The sequence below is a fragment of the Sus scrofa genome, chromosome 1, assembly GCF_000003025.6.
Source record: "Sus scrofa isolate TJ Tabasco breed Duroc chromosome 1, Sscrofa11.1, whole genome shotgun sequence".
NCBI classification, from domain to species: domain Eukaryota; kingdom Metazoa; phylum Chordata; class Mammalia; order Artiodactyla; family Suidae; genus Sus; species Sus scrofa.
Window position 1 is genome coordinate 28035585 of NC_010443.5, and position 21701 is coordinate 28057285.

Sequence of the window (21701 nt, forward strand, 5' to 3'; positions counted from 1 at the left end):
GACTTAAATTTGTCACAATAGTGATTCCATTTCCTTCTTCTGGGGGACAGTTGACAAATGTCCTGAGTTGTCACCACCACACCCTTGTCTTTCTTATCAAAGAACACAAGGTCAGGTAATGAAACGAGCAATGTGCCAGAACAGTAGGATATTGAAAAAAGAGCTGAAAAGTGGCAATATCTAGTATTTACGTGTATAATTATACATTTCTTGTAAAGTTATAGAAATATCTGTTCAAGGATAATGAAGCTGTTTCATACCAGAAAGGGAATAATCTAAATGTGCTGTTAAAAAAATAGCTACTATAATGTAAGAAGAATATTTAGTATGAGTAACGGGCACTTAAAAGGACGGCATTGCATATGTATATCACCTTTGAACATTAACATTCATATATAAAGGAGAATTATATTCCATTATGTGATGGTTAGGAACTTGTGCCCTGACCTTGTATTCTGGGGCTTTGAATTGTGGCTAACAGGTTACTTCTTGGGTGAGTTCTTTCTCCTGTTTGGGCCTCCACTTCCTCATTTTAAACAGTAGTGCCTATGGCATAGGGATCTTGTGGACATTGAATGAGTCAATCTGTGCAGAGATGTTAAGCTGTGTCTAGAACGGGCTCCACACACCCATTATTATTATTATTTTTTGATGCAATATGCATATGGCACAGCTGGCCTGTATCAGGGGTTCCCAAACACTCATGGAAGGTTTGGGTTTGCTGCATCAGATCACCCCAGGATGATTTTGAAAATATACTGTCCACAGATTCAGGTTCAAAAAATTTGAAGTTGCAGTGTGATGGCTGCTTTCTTGGAGATGTTGTAAGAGCACAGAAGCAGGAATAATTTGTTAGATCCCTGGAGGGTTGAAGGAAGCTTCACGAAGATGGTAATGCTGGGCCAGGGCTTGAGCAGTGAATACAGTCCTCTCTCTGTATCTGTGGGTTCCGAACCCGCTGATATGCAGGGCAGACTGTAGGGATTTGCGAGTTCATGGACTTTGGTATTCACATGGGGTGGGGCGGGGCGGGGCGGGGTGTGTCTCCTGGAGCCAATCCCCTGTGGCTACTGAGGGAGGACTGCAGGTGTCTCCTAGGAGAAGAGGTGGCTGGGGATGGGTGTACTCAGCAGAAGCCCGTGGGTCCAACCAAAGTTCTACTACATCTTTTGAGGACCTATTAAGAGTCAGACGGGCTGCTGCACACATGGATGTCATTTACCTCTCCCCTTGACCCACTGAGGCTGGTGTTACAGTGTCCTTCCAGAAATGTGGACAGTAAGTAGCTTGGGTATCTTTCTCACGCTCACAAAAGATGTAGGATTCAAACCCAGGTCTGACTTGAAAGCACATGGTCTTTCCGTCAGCCTCCTCTGTTGACCATGGTTTGGTGTGCGTGGGGCACAGGGTGGGCAGCTACTGTGGACTCGGCGGAGAAGCAGCCTGCAGGCGTGGGAAGGCTTCTTATTTCTGGTGCTCACAGTAGCCCTCCTGTGCTTCTTGGCCTTGGGAGACTACAACCTTGGGGAGCCTTGCCCGAGAGGGTTCCACAGCCAGCTGCCTGCAGCCTAGGCCTGGGATCAAGCACCTCCCATGTTAATGCTGTCGTGGTGGCCGTTGTTAGGTGCAGTGACAATGGTCACCTTCCCTTGGGACTTTCCTCTGTAATTGTTGCCACTTTCCTCAGGCGTGGGTTCCACTGCCCTCCCTCCTAAGGTTACTTATAAGTAATAAATCACCCGGGTGCCCCAAGGCAATTTGGTGAGCCAGTGAGAAAGAAAACAAGATCGCCATCCTGTGTTTTCACCCTGAGATCTCAGTAGAGAAACATGCAAAAGATTTTAAGGATGGAAACACTATTTTTTTCATCTATAGAGTTAAATGGGGATCACAGCGAGACTTTTAGGTCTTCTGAAACTTTGAGAATGGGGCAGCAATAAGAGGACATAACCCTTCCTTCTGTTTATTAATAAAGTCATAAGAGATCAGCTGTGCCGGCTTCTGGGTAAGAGGTTGACTTTAATTTTATTTAACAAACAAGTCATTCTGGCTCAGTGACTCAGAGGGAAACTTCAGTCAAAAGAAACTTTACTTACTCCTGCTTCCCTCTCTACTGTCTCCAGAAATCCAAAGAAGCCACTATGCCAGAAATACTCTGAGTGGGTTAGGGTATTACCCAGAGAAATGCTGCAGTAGAACTGCCATTTCTCTGTGCAGTATTCAGGCGAATTAGCAAAGCCTCTGGGCTTTGACAATAGAATCCATGAGGGGAGAGGGTTGGGGTGGTGTCTGAACTGTGGTGCCTGAATCGTTTCTCACCAGGGAAAATGCATTGCTGGTGAACCTACCTTCTTTGTGGGCTTTCTCATCGGCTGCTAACTCAAGCTTATTACAAAGTGACACTCTACGAGCACGGGAACAAAGCAGTCATTGACTTTGTGATGCCTATTCCAGCCATATGGTTCATGGAGATGCCTATTCCAGCCATATGGTTCATGGATGGAGGTGATTCCCAAGTGGAGCTTCCAAAACAGGCCTCTCTCAGCTGTACTGCAATCCCTCACTTCCAGTTTGCTCCTGGGTATTTCCACCTGACTCGCCTGCAAACAACTTGTCCCGACTAAGCACACCATCTTTTTCCCATCCCCTGCTCCTTTCCTCACTGTTGACTTTGTCTCCAGTTTTTCAGATGCCCAGACCAACCTCTCCAATGCCTAGTCTTTAATATCAGCGTGTGTTGTCTCCTCTTCTCCATGCCATCTCTAAATTTATACCTTTATTTCTCTGCTGCCATCAGAGTCAGCCACCTGACTATATTTCTTTTGATTCATTGGATCTGTTTGTCCTAACATATGGATGTTACTTAATTGCCTGAAACACTATTTTATCCATGTTTTCCTTAAAATCCTCTGGTGATTCTCATTGCTTAATGAATCAAGTTCAAATTCTTTATCTTGGCATTCCGAGCCTTTTCATTTTCTCTCTAGTCAACATACTTTACTACTTTTTGGACCTTCTTCCTACTTAGTGACTTAATGTCTCCCATATGTCAGCTCAGTCTCACTGCTAGGCAATTCCTGAACCAGTCAACACTCTGCCTTGTCTTTCAGATTTCAGCACAAGACCTAAAGTCCTCTTCTGTTCAGTCATCTCTGCCTTCTCTTGACTCTGATTCACTGTCCATGACAATTATTATTATTTGCTTTTCAGGGCCGCACCTGCGGCATATGGAAGTTCCCAGACTAGGGGTTGAATCGGAGCTACATCTACGGCCTATGTCACAGACACAGCAATGCCAGACCTGAGCCACATCTTCGACCTACACCACGGCTCACAGCAATGCTAGATCCCCAACCCACTAAGCAAGACCAGGGATCGAACCTGCATCCTCATGGATACTAGTTGGATTCGTTTCCACTGTGCCACGATGGGAACTCCCCGTGACAATTATTTAAGAACTAAGTTATTTATGCTTTTGTATGGTTCGTGGTTTAATGTGTATGTCTTATCCATCTAATGCGGTTGTTAGGTCTTTGAGGGTAGAGGACTATCTCAAAGTTTCCTGTTAATAAGAACTCAGAATCTTCAGCCCTGGGACAGGATGTGGTAGGTTCCCGGCTACCCCCCAGTCCCTGTTGACTAGAAAGGAATTATTCAGATATTTGTGTCTGATATGTCTGGCAGACTCCAGTCCACTGCTGTCTGAAACAGGAGCTAGCCATCACATAAAAGGCTCTCTCAGCCCCACGGTTATTGGTGTGGCTCAGGGCACTCTGGCCTCATGGCCTGCTTGGCATAGCGTATGTGTTTGTTGAATGAATGGATAATAACCCAGAGGAAACAATGGGCACAATGATTCAATTCTCTGTTTTTCATCACTCAGATAAAAAATAAATTTGTTACATGACATCAGCCAGGTTACTAGAAGGCAAGGGCTAGTTCCAGTTGTAGCTTTAGAGGGTGAAACTATCTCTTTTTGAATATGGTTTTCCCCAGACAGTTGGAGATACTGAATCATCTCTCCTTCTCTGTTTGGCTTCTATTGAAATGCTCCATTCTCCAATAACATTTAAATCTAGTTGAGTAGACTGGCTGACATCTCTTTCCTGCTTCCTTAGGGTTTTTTTTTTTTTTGGGGGGGGGGGAAGCACACCTATGGCATATGGAAGTTCCCAGGCTAGGGGTCAAATCGGAGCTGTGACTTCTGGCCTGTGCCACAGCCACAGCACCTTGGGATCCAAGCTGCATCTGCGACCTACACCACGGTTCACAGCGACGCCAGATCCTTAACCCACTGAGCAAGGCCAGGGATCGAACCCATATCCTCATGGATACTAGTTGGGTTTGTTGCCACTGGGCCACAACGGGAACTCTTGCTTCTTTAGGTCTTGAAGCATATTTCAGAACGTTGGCCTCAGTGTGCAGCCCTCCTTCACACCATCATTGTGTTGGAACCGCTCATGTTTTTGTTCCTCCAGAAAGCCTTCTCTCATTTCCCAAGACAGAGTTAATCTTTCCCTTTTCTAACTTTCCCAGAGTTTCTCCCTCTCACCCCTGCATCCTGTTTAGACATACGTGTGCCCTTATTCTATATGCAGGTATTATTAGATGTATCATATCGCATCGAAATGTACTGCTTATATCTCTGTAAATTCCTTGGAGCAGTGGCTCTGTCTCACCCATCTTTGTATCTTTGGCTCCTGGCGTACTGCTTACCCTAGGAGGCACTCCACTGATGGCCAGTAGTGAACAGTGACAGGGGCTAAGGGAAACAGAGAGGACACCATCAGTGCTGCCTTCTGCAGTGCAGTGAATTTCAGTGGCTAACCATCCTGCTGGTCTGGCACTTCCGCATCTGAAGTGCTGGGAAGCCTGCAGCCAGAAACCGGGAGTGCCCGTGATGGAGTATGTTCCAGGTGAGTCAGAAGGCACCACAACCACAACCAATGCCTTGCCTTTCTTCAGTGAAAGTCAAATATTGAACTTCAGAACTGTGGGGTGTTACCTTGGCCCTGGAGAAGTCTGAGCTCATCCCAACCAGTGCCTCCTTCTCTGCTTGGGGAGCAGGGGGCTGGGAGACTGGTTTTGTGCTGGTGGGATATTATCCTCTGAGCACGGCTTCCTTGGCTTCCTTTTTTTTTTTTTTTTTGTCTTTTTGCTATTTCTTGGGCCGCTCCCACAGAATATGGAGATTCCCAGGCTAGGGGTCGAATTGGAGCTGTAGCCATCGGCCTACACCAGAGCCACAGCAACGTGGGATCTGAGCCGCGTCTGCAACCTACACCACAGCTCACAGCAATGCCGGATCCTTAACCCACTGAGCAAGGGCAGGGACTGAACCCACAACCTCATGGTTCCTAGTCGGATTCATTAACCACTGTGCCACGACGGGAACTCCTGAGCATGGCTTCTTTCAAATCACTGTAATGTGTTTTTTAAAGGATGTTTTTATTTTCTCTTTTTAATTTTCCCTTCCTTCCTCCCTTCCTCTCGTTCTTTACTTCTTCCTTTCTTTTTCTTTTTAGGGCCTCACGTGCAACATATGGACGTTCCCAGGCTAGAGGTCAAATTGGAGCTGCAGCTGCCAGCTTACACCAGAGCCACAGCAACACTGGATTGGAGCTGCATTTGCAACCTACACCGCAGCTTGTGGCAGCGAAGATCCTTAACCCACTGAGCAAGGCAAAGGATTGAACCTGAATCCTCATGGATACTTGTCGGATTCTTAACCCACTGAGCCACAATAGGAACTCCTTGAACTTTTCTTGTTTGTTTGTTTGTTTCTTTCTTCCTCTTTCTTTCTTAAATTGAGACATGACAATATATAACACTGTGTAAGTCTGAGGTGTACACCAGGTTAATTTGATACCTTTATATACACAATATGATTTACCACCAGAGCGATAACCGATACCTCTCCCCTTCACCCAGTTACAATTTCATTTCTGTGCTAAGAACAATTAACAACTTTGAATTATGCAATACAGTATTGTTGACTATAATCACTGTGCTAGGCATTACATCCTCAGAACCTGTTTATCTTTTAGTAGCGAGTTTGCACCCTAAACAACATCTCACCGGTCACATTTTAGTCTAGGTTCTTTACATTTTGTGTTGTTCTCACAGGTAACGTTAAAAGTATCTTTCAGAAAATTACTGGAAGGCTGTCACCATCTGCTACAAATTCTCTCTTAGAAAATGGGGTTTGTAATCAAATAGTTTCTCCGTCTTTAAGATGCGGCTATCACTTAGCACCAGATGGTTTGTATAGGCTGGGTGGCTTGTGGTTGACCGTCCTTTTGTGAGTGTATTTCGTATTTCTGCAGGGTGTAATATGTTTAGACGAAGCTTTTAAAAAAGCATTTGAGTTTCTGGGTCACTTCTTCATTAATATATCTATGTTTGTAAATGTTAGCTCTATTTTGGACATAATAAGCAAAGGAAAAAATTTTTGTAGCTCTACTAAAATTACCTCATGCTTGTGCAGCTAAAATGGCCCCACTTGGAGAGGCAGATCTGGAAGAACAGAACTTTAAATATCAAGATTATCAAATTAACCGACAGGAAAAGCCAAATAGCCAATTAACCTACTACCGCACAGCCTGGGGGCTGGTCTGGAGCTCCAGGCTCTCAGTGGCAGCTGATATTTGGTGCCTTAAAACCTCTAGCCAATGATGCTCCTTCTTTCCCTCAAGCTCCACAGTCACTGGGAATGTTTGCTTTGTATGTCACTTACTTTGCTGAGCAAGGGTGGAAGTCACATCTTGTTGCTCTGAAATGGTTGCCACGGGAACAACTCCACCTAGTCATTATCTACTCAGGCTCCTGATTATATTAAGCCAGAAGACAGAGATGTAGAAGGGGTCACTGGAGCCACCTGCTTTGCAGAAAATTGTCACTGCTTCTGTGACATTCACCACTGTGGCCACTCATCGTTCTGAACACTTTCCTCTACATTTTTTTCTCTCTTGTTTCCGCTCAAACAAAGTTAGTAAATGAAATAAGTATGTAGGAACTTGGCATGGAGATAATATGAGCCATGACATTCTCATCCCTCCTGCTCTCCTCCAGTTCTCTGTTTTAGAACTTCATATACAATAAAAGTAGTGGTCACCCTTTTTTCCTCACTCTGTTCTGCCCTTCCCCCATGCTTCAGTGTCAAGATGACTCTCTTCTTTAAGAGGCTATGATTCCTGTGTCCCACCCAAAGGTGTTGAAGCTACAGTTTCCTGCTACTTATCCAGAGAAACTTCTAGAAATTCATATAGATACCTCTTTTCTAAACCATATAAAGTATATGCAGGAAATGAAACTAGCCATTAACAGGTAATTTTATCTCACATATTTCTATTGATCTGGAAGGATTTCTTATGAGGAGGATTTTCGGATCTTTATTCCCAGATTACAGGTGACATATGAGAGATGTTGTCTTGGAGTTCTCCTTTGTGGGAAAAACTACATAATCCATTGGCCTTGTAATTTATTGTCCAAACCAGGATATTTTGGGAATTGAGAAGTGGCATTATTATTATTATTTTTTGTTTTTGCTTTTTAGGCCTGCACCTGTGGTCTATGGAGGTTCCCAGGCTAGGGGTTGAATTGGAGCTGCAGCTGCTGACCTATGCCACAGCCATAGCAATGCCAGATCTGGGCTGTGTCTTCAGCCTACACCACAGCTCAGGGCAATGTGGATCCTTAACCCACTGAGCGGAACCAGGGATCAAGCCTGCATCCTCATGGATGCTACTAGTTGGGTTCGTTTCTGCTGAGCCACAATGGGACTCCAGAAATGGCATTATTAATAAGTATGCCTGGACAACAGGTGCAAATTAGGACTATCTCAGGCAAACTAGGTATATATTGTCACCTTATATGTAGATGATAGGCACATGAGCATGGTAATACTATGCCCTCAAAAATATGGGGAAAGAGACACCTCCTGCAGAAGAACATTTGTGCATTTAGAAATTATAATTGTGGAGTTTAAAATCTGGATCAGTAAGGGAATATCTCTTTCTGTTTATATTTCTATTGCACATAAATTTGGTTAATATGAGCCCATTCTTAAAATGTGATGGAACTGGGAATTGAAAAGAAAAAAATGACATTAACAAAAGAAAACAGACTGGACTGAATGTGCCTCTAGAGATGGCATGAACCATTTCACCCCAATTACAAATCTAACTTAAAGGTTGCTAACGTCTTTCTATAAAGGGCCATCTACTAAGTATTCTGGGCTTTGTGGGCCAGGTGGTCTTTGTTGCAACTACTCTGCCACTGCAGGGTGAGAGTAGCTATGGTCAACACATAAATGGATGGGCATGGCTGTATTTTAATAAAATCTTGTTGACAAAACAGTCACATAGGGACGCAGATTTGGGGCATTAGTGTTGTTTGCTCATCCCTGCTCTAGTTCTCTGTTTTAATGCCCAGAAACTGTGTTCTGATAGAGGGGGAGTTATTTTAGATATGAATTCTGACATCTTCTGTCTCGCCAAGACAGATTTGGGCTGTGGTTAATAGGGCCCATGGAGAAGTTCAATGGGTCTTGATACACAGTGTACATTTTTCGCTTCTGCTTTCAGCCACTCAAGGCGTAGCTGAGGTAGGTGTAGAAGGTAAGCAGCCAGGAACACTTTGGACAGCAAATGGCAGCCAGTAGGATTCACTAAGCCTTTTGTTTTTATTTATTTATTCTTTTATGGCCAGCAGCATATGGAAATTCCTGGGCCAGGGACTGAATCCAAGCCACAGCTGCTGCAAGATCGGATCCTTTAACCCACTAGGCCAGGCCAGGAATCAAATCAGAACCTCTAGAGCGAACCAAACCACTGTAGTCAGATTCTTAGCCCACTGAGTCATGGTGGGAACTCCTCACTAAGCTTTCAGGAGGAAGGTCTGGAGGGATGCAGACACAGGCAAACGGGGCTCTGTTGATTCAGGGTTTCCTATAAGTGGTTTATAAAATGTCCTAGATTAGATTCTACCTTGAGAGAGTGTGCAGGACTGCAAGTACCTGAGGAAAATGAAATCATAGTCTGTCTGTGCCTATAGCTGGAAAAAACTCAAAATTAAGGTAAATGTTATAAATACCACTTGAAAATAGTTTGTGTTTATCGTGTAGAATTGGAATCAGTTGGGAAAACTAAAAGTTTTAGAAAGAAATCTCAAATTATTCTTGGGGATTTATTTAAAAATTTTTATAAAGTCATATTTAAGATGTTCCCCTTTAGGCAGAAAGTGCCTACTAACAACTCAGGCAAACCACAACGAGGACATGCAAGTGACGAAACAGAATTAAGTAGACTGCATACTATAGAACAGTAGGAGATAGGACATAGATATTATATCTTATGTGACTCTACATAACACAGACATCCACACATCTGCTGCTCTTTGGTGACAAGCTGCTTTCATTGTAGATTAAGTTAAGAAACTATGGAGAGTGAGCACAGTAATGTCACTGGCTCTAGTTTCAACTCACTAACAAGATATATGGAAGCATCAGACAATGGAACGGGAAGTACCACAAATGAGGCGGACTCTCAAGGGGCTTTAGTTCTAGTTAAGCTATTCGGTTCAATGAAGAGGATGACTGACATAATTATTTACTACAACTTATTTTATTGGGGACGTTAACAGGAGTTACTGAGAGGTCAGTAACTATAAAGAGAATGTCCTTTAGGATCTTGCCGTCTATCTAAGGATGTGGTTTTTTACAGTTAGGAAAAAAAAAAAATTGAGACCATTTGTACAAGAAAATACAGTAACTTCATGTTGCCCTAGCATAGGATAGAGATATACTGATGAAGAGATAGGAGCGAAAGAGTTGTCTAGAGTGGAGTGCTGAGGAGAGGAGAAAGAGAATTACAGGATGGTCACTCCATGAGCAACAGGTGAGGTGAAGTGGGATGGAGGTGAGAGCGCATCCTAGGTCAGGAGAAGGAGGCTAGGGTTAAGGCCCGGTACTTGAAAGTTCCTGGAGGATCTGCAGCAGAGGGATGACAGGATGGCACCGGTTTACAGATAATCTATTATATTGTGAATACTATAACAGTGAAATATTATCTGCATTGAGTTTCTGTTTAAATTTTATACGTTTTCCAGTTTTTTTAGCTTAAAAAATAAAACAATGAAGAAAAGCCAAGTGTTACAGAAACCTATGATGTAGACAGGTAAATTTTCCATCATCTCACCTGCAAAGATAACCATCATTAGCAGTCGATGCTGTAATATTAACACTAGGATGGATTAAAAAAAAGACTTTATCATTTGGAGTTTAGAAGTTTCATGAGAAATAGCTCCTAATTTGTTCATGCCTTATATTAGAAACCAGGATATAACATCTCATTTACTACTGAAAAGAGGCCTTTTCTGCTATTTTTGCCTCTGACCCTCGGTATGTGAGATAGTGATTTGGACCCTTTCTCATCCCCACCCTGCTTGGTGGAACCCTGTGCCTGGGGCCTGGAAATCCATACAGTCTAGAAGCAGTCAAAGGGGTCACTTCCATTCAGGCTTATAAGGAGAGGTAAGAGACCAGCAGAGCTCCCCATGGGCTGTAATTAATATTGCATTGGTCAAGTGACTTGATTTTATCTTCTAGAATGCACTTTTTGGGGGGTCTTAGAGGTGGGGGAGTATGAAAAGAGTCACGCCAAGTCTACCTCTGAAAGAGCAGAAAAAACAGATATTGCACACAGACATGGGGGGTTAACAAGCCAAAATACAAGCATATCCATCCTTTATTGGCCTTTGGAGGATCTAAGGATCATAAACAGCAAGTTCCAATTTCTCCTAGCAATTTTCAGGGGTCAAGGTAAACCAGATTACTTCTTGAGTTGAACTTGTTTATGCCAAAGGAAAGTCATACTTTGTGGGTACACCTAGCACTTTGAAATTTATGGCTGGGAAATGATATGAGAACCAAATATTGAAAACTTTGCAGCAAACTGTGCAATTGATCTGCTTGCTTCACCACCTGCCCCACAAGTCCAAAGTGAAAGAGGGTTGTGATAATTATAAGACATGTAAGCTGGAGAGGTCACTGCTCACACTGATTTGGGCCTCCAAAGGAACTTGAGATCAAGAGAATTATGAACCAGAGGTTGAGCCAAACTCCCAACGAGGAATAGTTTAGGAAGGGGACGGGTAGAAATACACGAACTTCCGAGGTCATCATGATGGAGGAGGCAACAAGTGCAGACTGAAAGCACTTGGCCAGGGTGAAGTTTCCCAGGAATGCAAGCATGGACTTCAGAAGCTTAGAGTGGATCAAGAAGAGAGAATTAGATAATGAGTAGTTACTAAGGGCAGCTGTAGAGTAGGTTTCCCTGTGGGGTTTTCAAAATAAAACAGAACCTCATCTAGTCTAGCCTTGGCTGAAGGTGGAAAGAACCTTCTGGATAAAGAAAGGAATAGCTCCCTTGGATAGGGCTTCACTGTTTTTCAGATTCACATTTTTAAAGCTGGCATGATTTCACTGGACCCTCACGGAAGCTTGGCTACTAAGGAAATTTAAAGACCAAGGGTTAATTTGCAATTGGGAGGGGAAGAGATGGAGGAAGGACCGCAGACCTCCGAGGGTTTTGAAGTTCAGAGGGAAGTGAGGATTTTTTTAAAGGAAACGTGTGTTCCTTTCCAGGTACTCTTGATTACTCACTGTTAAGTAGGCGGAAGTCGATGAATGGGTAGGAGCCACGGCGTTCAGCAGGAACCCCCGTCTGACCCCTCAGTCGTACATCTCCTAGAAAACAAAATCCAAACAAATGTTTGAAAACGTTGCCAAGCGTATTCACTTTTCCTCTGTAAATCCTCTTACCCACTTATGTCCCTGGAACCGACACCAGATATCAGGAGAAAAATGATCCCATTCACCTTGTTGAAGACAGCACTATGTGGAAAGGGACACAGTTAATGAAAACTGAGCGTAATGAACTCGACAATACTCTACAAATGAAGCAGCACTCCTTGACATCTGCCTGGAAGCGGGGGTGGTCTGTGAACATTTTGGTAATTTACAGAGTTCCCATAGTCTTTTTGTTCTTCCTAGCGCCATAAAGATGGAAGCATCTTAATCTAGAGGACAAATTGTGTGCTGGGATTATAGCTTTTATTCTAATTAGAAGTTTTAATCACCTACAGTGCTATTTCTCTTGGTTCTAGCACTTTTTTTTTTTTTTTTTTTTTTTTTTTTCTGGCTGGTATCCACCTTCCTTGTTTATCAGGTTTTATCACTGATCTGCTTTAGAAGCTGCTCAGATCAGGGCCACTCGAGCTCTGATACTTGAGACACTTGGTCTCCTTTGCACCTATAAGGCTGTGGAGTTTCTAAGACTTACTCATTTGTAGGTTTCCTTTAATGTCTGTGTTCACCTTCCCTGATTAAGGGAAGTGATGAAGTAGAGTGGAAACATTTCTCATAGACTTTAGAATAAGGCAGACCACGGAAAACCCTGGTTCAGGCACTTGCTGCCTTTGTGAACTTGATAAATTTATTTCTCTGAGCCCCAGTTGCCTCACTTTGAGGTGTAATTGGTTGGAGAATCAATCATTCACTGCCTGGCAATAAATGCTGGGTTCACTTCCTTCTACACAAGGGCAAAGCAGAGATCATGCATATTATGAGTTCTGCATTTCTCCATAGAGCTTTGTCTGTTGTCTGGCAGCAGACTTGAAGTGAATGTCTTCTCCTGACCAGAAGAGATAGCAAGAGGAGTTCCCACTGTGGTGCAACGGGATTGGCGGTGTGTTGGGGGTGCTGGGACAAAGGTTTGATTCCTGGCCCAGCACAGTGGGTTAAGGATCTGGCACTGCCACAGCTGCGGCTTAGGTTGCAGCTGAAGCTCAGATCTGATCCTGGCCTGGAAACTCCGTATGCTGTGGGGTGGCCAAAAATGAAAGAAAAAAAAAAAAGATAGCAAGACCAAATTCATCAACAGTACATAGACTATGGAATCAGAGAAGAGGTAAAAATACATGAGACCTAATATATTTTTGGAAGACTTGTACTGGGGAAGGTTTCAATTCTAGGAGTAACATGTCCTCTTCCATAAATCTCGCTTCCCAGACAGGAGGCACTAGGGCCTCCAAGTGGAGAGGAAGAGCAGTCTTCTGTCATTAACTCCTGGAATTAACCAGGACCTAGGTGAGACCTCCGTTAGCTGTAACCCAGGCAACTGACAGTGATTAAAATAGCCCTTAGAGATGGACCTAGTGTGCACATGGGCTCATAAACTGCAAGCTGTGAGGCCGTGGGCTAGTCCTTGCTTTGAATTTTATACTGTATTTAATATTTTGTACAACCTGACATTGCAGTGCCATATTGATATTAAAGACCATTACAATGCATGGAATATAGCAAAGCAGGGGGAGAGGGGAAGAGATGGAAAAATGCAGTAGGAAATAGAAACAGAATCTGACATCAAAGAAGAGAATGCTAGCATTTGGTAAATTTGTGGGGGTGGATGGTCAATAGCTATAGGAAAGCCACTGGGAAAAGTTGAAGGGTTTTCCTCTCCTTGAGTTGTCTTCAACACTTGATGTTTACAACGCTCTAAAGGGTTTACAAAGCACTTTCACAGACATCACAGTATATTTATTTTCTTGTTTCTCTCATCAGATCTTCACTATACTTTGTGAGGAGAGTCACTATTATTCTCCTCACATTATAGGTAAGAAAATAGAGGCTCAGCAAAGAGGTAAAGGACTGCTGTTCACACTACTGGCCTCAGCTCCAGACTCAGGCCCCTTAAAGGCACTTGGCAGCTATCTACTGACTTTATTTACTGTTTCTAAATTGTAGTATTTTTATTGAAGTATAGTTGATTTATAATACTATATTTTATTCAGGTATATAGCATAGTGATTCGGTGTTTTCACAGATTATATGCCTTTAAATGTTATTATATGATAATGGCTATAATTCCTTGTGTTATGCAGTATATCCTTATAGCTTATTTATTTTATATGTAACAGTTTTTATTTCTTAATCCTATTCCCCTATCTTGCTGCTCCCCCCTCCCCTCTGGTAACCACTAATTTGTTTTCTGTATCTGTGAGTCTCCTTCTGCTTTGCTATGTACATTCATTTGTATTATTTTTTTTTAGATTCCACATATAAGTAATATTTTTTGTGGACAGTTTTTGTCTTTTTCTGTCTGACTTATTTCACTAAGAATAATATTATCTAGGCCCAACCATGTTGCTGCAATGGCAGAATTTTGTTCTTTTTTGTTGTTGTTGCTGTTGTCTTTTTGTCTTTTTAGGGCTGCACCTGTGGCATACGGAGGTTCCCAGGCTAGGGATTGAATCGAAGCTACAACTGCTGGCCTACACCACAACCACAGCAATGCCAGATCTGAGCCGTGTCTGCAACCTACACCACAGATCACGGCAACGCCAGATCCTTAACCCACTGAGCAAGGCCAGGGATCGAACCTGCAACCTCATGGTTCCTAGTTGGATTCGTTTCCGCTGTACCATGACAGGAACTCCTAGAATTGTGTTCTTTTTTATGACTAATATTTCACTACATATATACACGCCATATCTTCTTTATCCATTTGTCTATTTACTTTACTAGACTGACTGAGTTTATGGTGTTTTAAGCTTATTATTAGCAGGACTAGACTTTAAATCTAGGTTATTAAACTTCATAGGCAAAGCTCCCTCCTCAATACCATTGGTTTTTGGCCTTATGAGGTATGCACACTTGCTTTTAAAGGTGAAAAAACCATAAACAGCTACATGATAGAAGCTGGGCTTTTCGTATTTATCAAGAAAATACAGAATGTTAAAATGTTACAACAAATTTAGCGCTACCTTTATTTTATTTTTTATTTACTTATTTATTTTTGGCTGCACTTGCAGTGTGCAGAAGTTGCCTAGCCAGAGATGGAACCTGGCCCACAGCAGGGACAACATGGGATCCTTAACCCACTGAGCCACCAGGGAACTTAGTGCTGCCTTTAAATGAATTTCTATTTTATGAGTGACAGTAGATTTGACAACCTATGCAGAGATGAGACTGTCTTCATTTGGTCTAAAAAGTGGGCTGGGCTTGTAGATTTGCTCACCTGAGGCGTCATCCCTTTGGGCTTCTCCTACTGTTTCAGGCTCACCACTGGAAATCACGTCACCGTATTTTCTTCTCAGTATTACCAAAGAGTTCCTTCTGACTTTGTAGTTCTGATGACACGATTTCCCCAGAAAACATCTGTCTAATATCACTGTGGGCTTCAAAGACTCTGCCAGAGTTTATTCCATTAACCCATCTGAGAATCTACGACAGAGGTGGCCCAGTAACATGTAAGAACTTAGGTTTGGAGAAACTGGGAGGCGACAGCACCAGGTGGCAGAATGGGTTAAGGGAGTGTGGTAGGTTAGGGATCAGGGAACTCCTGTTACTGAGAGGATCACCATTTCACCATCTTTGGTGACCCTGGGCAAATCAAAAGCCACGTTGAGGTCTAGTTTTCTAACATTTAAATTTGCATTATATAGCATTTCCCCTTGCTCACAGGATGGTTGTAAGGAAATTATAAGGTGCCTGAAAATAACATGATAATGTTATTCACTACTTATGCTGTGCTGAACATTTTATAGGCATTATCTCATATCATCTACCCAACAACCCAATGAAGGAGGAATTATGTTTTTAGACCATTCACAGATGAAGAAACTGAAGCCAAAGGCAATTTGATATTTTGTCTGTGCTCAGAGCTTTTAAGTGGGCAGCTTGTGCTCAAACCCAGAACGGGTCCAAATCCTATGTTCTTAACCAATCATTCTCCTATATTATCAAGATAAAAAAGTTGTATAAACAGTTAAGCATTAACTTTTTATAGCACAATATATGTTCTGATTGCTATTTGCTGATAAACCAAATAGTATATATTCATCATGATCTGGAAACTATGTACTAATGGAGTCCACCCCCTTAATGAATTCGAGATTCGATGAGATAGATGTTGGTGATTCCAACAACATTTCAGTGGAAATGGGCTGTACAAGTAAGACACCCTGATCCTGCTCTGGATCTATTACTTTCAAAGAAATGGAAAGCAATTATGACAAGTATTATTCAGCAGACTCAAACGACCTGGCAACAAATTTACTCAAGCTCTTAATTAAGGAGAATTTTTATGATGCAACCCCACTATTGGGAAAAAGAGACAAATAACAATAAAGCAAGTCGATAACAAAGATTCCTAAACAAAGCAAATCAACAGCCACAATAATGAACTACGTATGTGATCGCAAAACCCATATGTGAAAGCTTTCATTTCAGTGCTTATTCTGCTTGTAACTACAGTTACACTCTTGGAAGCAGATACTCATAGACTTAACGATGGCCTTTAGGTGTAGGAGATAATTGCGTTAAGGAAGGATGAAGTCACGTTAAGAATACTGGTGAGGCAGGAGGCAGGACAACTGTATGTGGACTAACCATGGACTTTAGAAATTTTGCAACATGAAATATTAATAGAAACAAACCAAAGATTCCATATCTTGAGCATTCTATTTAATCGAAGCTTGAACATGGTAAAAATGAATGTTTTTCAGTATATGTTTCTCATATAGAAAGTTATCGCTCCTTCTCCCTGCTTTCATGAGCCCCTTCTGATACTAAATTGCTTCAACATGCTGTGGGAAGAGAGCAATAATTCAGTAACAACGGTCCCTGGTGGAGCAGAGGCCACTGGGCTGATGTCCGAAGAACAGAGTAAGTGGCGTCCTGTGGCACTGGTTTACTGGCCCGTGGTCTCAAGCAATCATCTGCTTACCTAAGGCCTTATATCCAAGCTCAACAATTATTTTGACTATTCATCAGTCCCTTGGTTTGCTTTTTTTTTTTTTTTCTGGCAAGGGAAAGGTGCTGTGGGAGCAGGGTAGGAAGCGTTGACAGCTCAGAGTTGTGTCCTCAGTCTGCTCTTACTGTGTTCCAAAATGAAACAAACAGCAGGGGAATTCTGATTTTGAAAGGGCTGCTTCTCTTTTGCCCCTTCGGGCTGAAAACATAACATGTCGTCCTTGGGTATTTTAAGCTGGCAACACAGGCAGAGAGCTGAGACCCCACTCACCCTCCCAGGGGACGTGGTTCCGGGAGGGACCTCTTGCCCACTGGCCACTTGGGTCGTCTCTGTTTAATAAAAGCTTGGGAGGGAGCAGATGTTATGTGGCCTCTTATGTAACTGGCAGAGAGGGTGGGGACTCTGACAGCGATGACAACTTACAGTGGCTGAAACACGGGCCACATGACGAGAACCAGACTCTGGCCCCAGTTGTGGTGTCAAGGTCATTTCAGGGTGGGGAAAAGAGGGAGGAAAGGGACACAGCAGTAGCTACTGTGCTCCTATTGCATTGGAGATGAATGAAGAAGATAATGATAACAGTGACAGGGACCACGGGATAGACACGCCCAGGGCATCCCAGTGGACGAGGAAGATGAAGCCCGGGAGGGTCAGGAAGATGCTACTGAGCAGCCCAAATATGGCAGAAGAGGGGAAACTCTCATGAAAGGTATTCCTTTGGGCTTCCTTAAACATTAATAATTCATGTCACTGCCACAAACTTGCAAAATGAAAGCGGAGAGAACCCAGATCCCCAAATCTCGCACACGAATGTTCACCTGGCTGCACTGCCTTGCAGCTGGCAGCTTCAAATATGCAGATGACTACTCTCAATTAACAAAGTGAATTATTTCTCCTAGGATGTTTATCTCGCCAAACAAAGAGGAGAAAGGTTGTGCAATTTAATCACGCCACAGATTTATGGGATAGTACAGGCAGCCAGTTTAGGTAACTCGGGCGGAGAGGATTGTTCTAATCGCTATGAGCTTGAAGATCTCAGATGGCTGATTAGACCCGAATTCCCACCTAGAGAGATTCAATCTTTTGCTTCACTTTCTTGAGAGAGGCTGGGCCTGTCTGCTACCAAGAAGCCGTCCAGTGAGCTGCTGCATTAGTTGTGTATTCCTGGGCTATCGCTGAAAGAGTTTTGTATATAGGAGACAGAGGAACCAGGAGTTAGTCATCCAGAAACCACACTTTTGGCAAAAGTAATAGTATAAAGTTTCCCCTGCATGGGAAAAAAGTTCGTTCTTCTCTTTTAAAAAAAGCTTTTTGATCTTTATGTCAAAATCAGAGAAAGGGAAATTTCACCAAGTTAGAGTCACTATTCTATTGCCTATACTGTATGACCTTGCAACTTTGGCTTAGATTTATTAAATACTCTGTGAAAAATGTGCATTTGGGGGCTTAAATGCTGCAAAAGTGAATATGTAAAGAGCAGTGCTATATAAATGCAGGTATGGTATGCTTTAACTCACAATAGATATTCTTTAGCTTAATGGTTTTACAGAGGGAAAACGAGAAAAAAGAGCTACAATCACTAGGAACACAGGAGTCTAATAAAAAAGATATTGAACAAGAAGCGCAAGAACACCTAAAGAGAATTCCAAGAAGCTGTTTTAAAAAAAACAAAACACCTTAAAAGTACACAAAGAACACATCTTCTTGCAAAGATTGAGAAGAAGGGCTATAATCTGGGAAGCCGTCTTAGGGAACACGTGATCTGGGATCTGACTTAAGTAATAAGAACACCAGTGTAAGCTTGTATATTGCTCACTTAGTTCTGGGATAATGCTTTTTATTTCCAGAATCTCACCAAAGCAAAATTTCTTGTTTTTTTTTTTTAATAAGCGTATTCCCCCCCACCCGCCCCCATACACACACTGCCTGGCACAACACAGGCACTTGAAAAAAGACTAGTAGTTATTACTCTTATTTTGTTACTGTTCTGAGATTCCTGTTCTCTCCCCCCTGACAGTAGGTATTATTTAGGAGAATCTTAAGATTAGGAACTTTTTAAAGGACTGTACATGTATGAGCTTATTTAGTCTCCATAACAATCTGCCCGAGGTAGGTATGTGTAACACCCCCATTGTGCTGAGGAATACAGAGCTTGTAAATGACTGATCGGCGATCAGAAGCCAGGTGGTCTGGGGAGCCCTTGCTCTCTACACCTCTGCTGTGTGGGGCCAGTGTCTCCATTCTCCACAATGGCGATCGCTACAGCTTGATCCTCCCAGGCTGTGTTTCTCCTCTTCTGCTGGGCAGGTCAGGGTTAATAAAAGTAAGTACAAAAGCTATGTCCTGGGAAAGCCACATCCTGGTGCTTCATGCCAGTACTATAAGCCCAGGACAACAGGGGTGCCAGACGACATGACACGAGAAGCTGGTTAGACCACAGGGAGTTAGACTCCACTGGAGAGCTAGGTATCCTGAAGGGCAGTAGAACTTTGGGGTGAGTTCTAGGGCAGGCTCAGATCTGAAACAAATTTAGTTCCATTTGATCAATACTCATGGAAAACATAGTACAAAGTGTTGGAAAGTAGGTGGGGAAAGGGACACAAAGGTCCACAAGATGTCATCGTGGCGCCCAGATAATTAATAATCTAGAAGAGAGGGAAAGAAATAGTAAACACGGTATACGCCAGAAGGAATCTAATTTTTAGAGACAATGGGATATTTGGGTTTGGATCCCTCTCTCAGAAATGTTGTGAGGCTTTATGATTTTATATAGATAAGTAACTTGGACATTTCTGGGTCTAAAATGACTTCCCAGTAATCTTACAAAAATGTTTCAGTTAGTAGAATGAAAGAAAATCACTTCATGTTCAATGCTAAAATTTAATATAGAAGTTCCCATCGTGGCGCACTGGTTAATGAATCCGACTAGGAACCATGAGGTTGCGGGTTCGTCTCTGTCCTTGTTCAGTGGGTTAACGATCCGTCATTGCTGTGAGCTGTGGTGTAGGTTGCAGACACGGCTCGGCTCGGATCCCGAGTTGCTGCGGCTCTGATGTAGGCTGGTGGCTGCAGCTCCGATTGGACCCCTAGCCTGGGAACCTCCATATGCCATGGGAGCGGCCCAAGAAATAGCAAAAAAAAAGACAAAAAAAAAATAATATAATTTTACATTTAAATGAACATCTCCTCAGAAAAGAAAATCATGGACTTGGAGAAAAGACTTGTGGCTGCCTGATGGGAGGGGGAGGGAGTGGGAGGGATCGGGAACTTGGGCTTATCAGACACAACTTAGAATAGATATACCAGGAGATCCTGCTGAATAGCATTGAGAACTTTGTCTAGATACTCATGTTGCAACAGAACAAAGGGTGGCGGAAAAATGTAATTGTAATGTATACATGTAAGGATAACCTGACCCCCTTGCTGTACAGTGGGAAAATAAAAAAATTATAAAAAAAAAAAAGGACTTCACATATTAGAACTGTGGTTGAAGATATACGTTAGACTCTCACATTAGGTCTTCAAAGAGCAGATTTCTGTGGGTACCAGCAAATAATGTAAATTAGTAACACTATTTTCAGAAACCACTTGTTATTTAGTAAGAGATGTCTTTCATACCTGATGAATGTGTTAGCTTTCTGGAAAAAGAAAAAAATATATACATAGCAGGAGAGGTCAGGGAGGAGAATGAGAGAGAAGGAAGAGGAGCAGAGAGAGGAGGCTACAAAGAGAATGGACACAGGGAGGAATGGCATCCTGGGGCTGAGAATGAGGACGGTATCAGGGATATTTAGGGATTTCTGCCTTGCGGAACTGGATGGCTGGTTACGCCAATCGTAGAAAAGGAAAATTCTAAAAGAGGAGTCGTTTCATGTCCTTCATTTGATAAATGATATTTAATATAGATGGTATTTAGGAGACATGATATTTTTGGCCAGCAGTACAATGATGAAGAACGCTGGGACAGTCTTGGCTTCATGGAGTTTACAGTCTATTGGAGGGACAGTACAGAAAAATTAGATGCACAAATGTAGCAACTTGGAGTAGTGGAACTAAAGAGAGGTATACTGATGTTAGGAAAGTTATCATGTTCTTTACTAGGGAGGTTGTTGTGAGCTTCCCAGAGGAGGTGGCATTTGAAATGAGATCTGGGGAATGAATAGGAGTTAATGAAGGTGAACTTATGTCCCAATTTGCTCTGGAAAATCTTGACTTATGGCTCTGTGGTCTTTCCTGGTGTAATCAGTAATAGTGCCCCTTTCATACTTAAATCACATTCTGATTGAATCATACATTATATGATTATCCTGAGTGCAGCAATGCAGGCAGACAGGTGTGCATGTCCGAAGGTTTTACTGCAAGAGATGGCATACCTGAGCTTCTATAACAAGATCTAGTGTATCACAGCAAAGAACAAAGCAGATGGGTGAGGCATAGTGCAAACTGAGCTTGGAGAGGTGTCAGGGCTTTATAGAACAGGCTGAGGAGTTTGACCTTATTCCAAGAGAATTAAGAAGGCCTGAGATGAATTGAAGAGGAAAATAATGTCATATTTGCATATCAAAGAAAACAACTTTGGGTGCGCAATAGAGAGTGGGTTGGAAGGGTAAGAATGTCTAGTTAGGAGATCACTGGAGGAGTCCAGGCGAGAAAAAAAAAAGGTAGCTTGGAGGATGATAGTGGTACTGGCAGTGAAGTAAATGGATCTTAGAGACATTTAGTAGGAAGAAATGGACATGTGGAATTGCCTGTGAGGTCTGAGGGAGAGGGAAGTATCAAGGATAATTCCTAGATTTATGGTGTTCATAACTGGATGATGGATTGTGCTAAGCACAGAAAAAGGAAATTCTAGAAGGACCAGATTTGGGGGGAGAAGTTCATGTGATC

The 21701-nt window shown here is 42.6% G+C and overlaps 1 protein-coding gene across 7 annotated transcripts in view; it reads right to left on the minus strand.

Annotated features, from left to right (window-relative positions):
• PDE7B (phosphodiesterase 7B) overlaps positions 1-21701 on the minus strand; it is a 467494-nt gene that overhangs the window by 77324 nt on the left and 368469 nt on the right. For all 7 annotated transcript variants that reach the window (XM_021087558.1, XM_021087561.1, XM_021087554.1 and 4 more), the window contains one exon: positions 11663-11746. In XM_021087558.1, coding sequence (XP_020943217.1) covers positions 11663-11746 — 84 coding nt within the window. The remainder of the gene's footprint in view (positions 1-11662; positions 11747-21701) is intronic.